Raw genomic sequence first — 4,716 nt, 5'->3', positions numbered from 1 at the left:
TTATGTAGAAGCTCATAACATGTCTTATTATGACGCTTAACTACAATAACCCTATTTAAAATATGACAAGCTGTATTCACTGCCTCCACCCAAAACATAGTAGGAAGCCCTGAATCTGCAAGCATAGTTCTGGCTGTCACGATTAGAGTCCTATTCTTTCTTCCAGCATCTCCATTCTGTTGTGGTTCATATTGAGAACTGTATTGATGTTGGATTCCCTTTGACAAACAAAAGACATCCATCACATTATTCTTGAATTCAGTTCCGTTGTCACTCCTGATTCTCTTAACACGAACTCCATAAATATTTTCAGTTTCGACAAAGAAATTTATCAAAATCTGCAGAGTTTCATCTTTCGATTTAAGAAAGAATACCCATGAGAATCTCGAGTAACCATCGGTAATCACCAAACAGTAGTACATCCCACCGATACTTCTTACATTTACTGGACCAAATAAATCCATGTGAAGTAACTCGAAAGGATTGGCAATAGAATTTTCTTATTTCGGTTTATGTGCAGACTTTTGTTGTTTACCTTTCAGACAAGGTACACATTTGTCTTCCATTCCAAACCGTTTCATGGGAACGCCGTCAAGCAAACCATGTTTGAGAATGTCATTCATCTTTCGGAAATTGATATGTCCCATTCTTCTATGCCATAGTAAAGATTCAGATTCGTTTGCTTTTGATAACAAGCAAACAGACTCCTTTGGATCATTAACACCTAACACAAGGCCATAGATGTCTCTCTTCCTAGGAGCTTTCAGCAGGATCCAATCTTCAGGAATAACATATCCTGGTTTCAATATAAGTGCTTCTTTCTCAGTAAAATGGACATTGTTTCCCTTGTCACAAATATGAGAAACACTTAATAAATTATGTGCTAACTGTTCCACATAATTGACTTTCTCCAGCGTAATCTTCCCATTGACAACATCACCTTGCCCCGAGATGTGCCGCCCTTGGGACCTGCGAAACTAACATACGAATCATTTACATCTTCATAATTGGACAAAACATTCTTGTCCCCTGTCATGTGCCGAGAGCATCCACTGTCAACATACCAAAGACTGATAGGCTTCCTTGGTTCTCCTTGCACATCAGACAATAAGATGGTTAGTTTCTGAAGGGAACCCAAACCTTTTGAGGTTTAGGTTTTCCGAATTCATCTCTAATGATCAATTCGGTCCAATATCTATCGCTCTGTAAAGGAGCCTTGGATGAAGATGGTGTCATTGACTGTTTCTTAGGTGAAGTGAAACGAGTCTTAAAAGGTGAATTCCTTGGTGAGTGAGTACCAAATCTAGGTTGACTCCCTAATCGATCATAGAATTTAGACGAACTATGAATTCTAGAAGGAGGAAATTGATTTTGTTGAGCCATCTTCCTAGATGAATAACTCCTTTGAGGTCTACGAGAACGACTCGGACTTACACTACTAGAAGTAGTATTTTGTGAAGGTCCTTGTTGTTTTGGAGTCTTAGATCTATTGAAATTAATCCTTTGATCTGTAACTGCAGACTCACCATATGACACATTTTTAAGTAACTTAACATAATTTTGTGAATCTTTATTATCAGGATGTCCTTTTGCATACCTCTCATAATAATCTCTTTATATGGACTCATAAATTGTGGTGAAGTTACTTGTTCAACTAATTTACCCTTCCCTTTAGTATTAGGAATATCACTAACATCTTTTGACTTGACTTGACTGTCATTCTTAGGATTCTTGACCTTTCTCACGACAAGTATGACATTTCTTTACTTGTTGTTTTCTAGATTGACCATATTCTATTTCAGGGATTGGTATACCATACTCCTTCATTTCATTTATGGTATCAAGCGTCTGTATTGCTTCTTCCATAGTTCTTGCTGGTTTAAAAGGAGCAGTAATGGAGGAAATAAGGATGCTGTAGAAGAAAACAATGAGGTTAAGGAGATGGAGGAGCCTGGGAATGCAATACATTCAGATTATAAGGAAGTTAAGAATGATGAAGTTGATAGCACTGTAAGCAAGCCCTCTGTTAATGATAGTGTTACTTGTTATGGTAATAGTAGTATGCATAAAAATATAAATCCGAAAAAATTGTTTACCAGTAGTATGCCTTATGCTAAAGTAGTGAATAATGGTAGTAATAAACTAGATAAGAATCTATTTTTTGTTCCTACTGGTTTGAATGAGAATGGAGAAGAGGTGGTGATATTTGAAGAGGAATTAGTTCAGGAAGGATGTAGGAAGTGGCAATATACTGCTTGTGGTTTTTTTGTAGGATATGGTATGCCATTGAATGAGATAAGATATAATTTGAGAAGAATGTGGAGTAAATTTGGGATAAGAGACATGGATAATGTAGTTGAAAGGATATTTGTTATTTGTTATTTAAGAATCCAGAAGGTATGAATAATGTAGTTGAAAGGAGTCCATGGATGGTTAGTGGGAAACCTCATGTACAAGAATGGAGCCCTGATGTTAATGTGGAAAAAATTGAACCTTCCAAGATTCCTGTTTGGATTAGGATGTGCAATGTACCATTGGAAGCATGGAGTGTTAATGGGTTAAGTGCCTTTGCAAGTAGGGTAGGTAAACCTCTGATGATGGACCAAATAACTGCAAATATGTGCCATAATGGAACTGGCAGTGCTAATTATGCAAGAGTTCTTGTAGAAATAGAGGCAGAAAAAGGGTTACAGGATAAAATAGATATTGTGTATGAGGATGCTTTGAATATAACTAAGAAATGTAAGATTGTGAGGGTTGAATATTATTGGAAACCTGCTTTATGTGTATACTATAAAGTGTTTGGGCATAATGATGAGCAATGCAAAATACAAATGGGAGGAAGAGAGGTTGTTGGTAGTAATGAGGATGTGGTGAATAAAGATGCTCAGAAAGGAGTGGCACCAGGAAAACCTTGGATTAGCTATAAGAAGGGATTTAAGGGGAGGAATAATGTGCAAAATAGGAATGAGGATGGTAATGCAATTAAGAAAGGCCCTGAGGTTAAGATTCGTAAAGAATGGCAAAGTAAGGGGAAGAAGAATAATAGTTTGAGTGGGGAAAATGCAAATAGGAAGGAAAGCAATATGAATAGTCCTAAAACAGCTAATAAATATGCACCTCTTGCTGAGGAGATAGCACAGGAGGAAAAGGAAGATATTAGTTTTGAGGAACAGATGAATGTGGAGAAGTTTATGAAACAATAAACAACAGCCATCTTTAGAGGACTCAAAACACTGGTCTGCACAAATGTTTCTATATTTTAAGACCAGATGGGAGAATAAGTTTGCTGAAAAAGTAAATCTTGAGGAAGAAGAAGAGGTGATAGAAGAGGAAAATGAAGCAATTAGGAATATAATTGCTGATGAGATAAAAGGAAGTGATTCTCAATTTTGTAATTGAGGATAACATTGTGCTGGTTCTGAATGGATTGCAAAATTGCAAGTTGGAATGTCAGAGGAATAAATACTGAATATAAGCATAATGAAGCTATTATGTTTATTAGAGATGAGAAGTTACAAGTGTGTGCACTACTAGAAACTCATTTGAAATCAAATACTATTAATAAGGTGGGAGATAGAGTTTTTAATACGTGGGAGTGGGTATCTAACATCCAGTTCAGACCTACTTGTTGCAGAATGCTTGTTGGATGGAATCCTAGTGCAATTAGGTTGATGGTAATAGATACTAATAAACAATCCATGCTCTGTCTAATTGAAGTGATCTCTAGTCATATAAATTTTTTCTGTACTTTTGTATATGCATGCAATTCTGGAGTTGAGATAAGGGTCTTATGGAAAGAATTATATAAGCAGAGACAGTTTGTGGGAATGGAACCATGGGCATTGATGGGTGACTTTAATATCACATTGGATGTGTCTGAACATTCTAATGGAGGAGCATTTGCATCTATGGATATGCATGAATTTTTGGATACTATTAATGAGTTGGAAGTGGAGGATATATGTAGTAGTGGATTCAAATACACTTGGACAAAATCTTTGAAGAACAAGAAGTGTGGTACTCTTAAAAAATTAGATAGAATCCTGATTAATGAGGAGTTTATGAAGAGGTTTAAAACTGCTTCAGGGTTGTTTATCCCATATTTGGTGTATGATCATAGTCCTGCTAAGCTTATTTTTAAAAATGGGCAGATTAAGAAACATAAGGCTTTTAGATTCAAGAATTTTGTTACTGAAAGAAATGAGTTTTTGGAATTAGTTAAGAAGGAATGGGATGAAGAGGTAGCTGGATGTCATATGTATAAATTAGTCCAGAAATTGAAGAAGCTTAAGAAGCCGCTGAATAAATTGAGTTGGAGTACTGGAAATGTGTATGAAAGAGTGATTCAGTTAAAAGGTAAGTTGAAAAAGGATCAAGCAGTAGTTGATACAAATCCCCACAATGTTGAGTTGAAAGCGAAAGCAATGAATATATTGAATATATGATGGCTGTGAATGATGATATCAAATTATTGCATCAACAAGTTAGATTGCAATGGCTTAAGGATGGGGATAGGAATTCTGCCTATTTCCATAGAAATCTGAAATCTAGATGTAGTAGAAGGAAAGTGGAAACCATTTTTGATGATGAGGGAAACAAATATGAGGGTGATAATGTTGCAAAACAGTTTCTAGATCACTTTGAGAGATTTCTGGGAAGACCAATTCCTGTGCATCCTGTTAGAGAGGATTTGTTCATTAAGAAACTGAATAA

General features: G+C 36.0%; 1 protein-coding gene across 1 annotated transcript; it reads left to right on the top strand.

Moving 5' to 3' along the window:
- Window positions 1–3,425: 3,425 nt before the first annotated feature.
- LOC122608993 lies at window positions 3,426–4,448 on the top strand. Its single transcript, XM_043782056.1, has one exon. It carries the CDS (start codon window positions 3,426–3,428, stop codon window positions 4,446–4,448), a length of 1,023 nt encoding a protein of 340 aa, XP_043637991.1.
- Window positions 4,449–4,716: the final 268 nt, after the last annotated feature.

The sequence above is a fragment of the Erigeron canadensis genome, chromosome 7 (assembly GCF_010389155.1).
Source record: "Erigeron canadensis isolate Cc75 chromosome 7, C_canadensis_v1, whole genome shotgun sequence".
NCBI classification, from domain to species: domain Eukaryota; kingdom Viridiplantae; phylum Streptophyta; class Magnoliopsida; order Asterales; family Asteraceae; genus Erigeron; species Erigeron canadensis.
The sequence above is the reverse complement of the archived record's forward strand: the minus strand, read 5'-3'. Positions and strand labels throughout refer to the sequence as shown.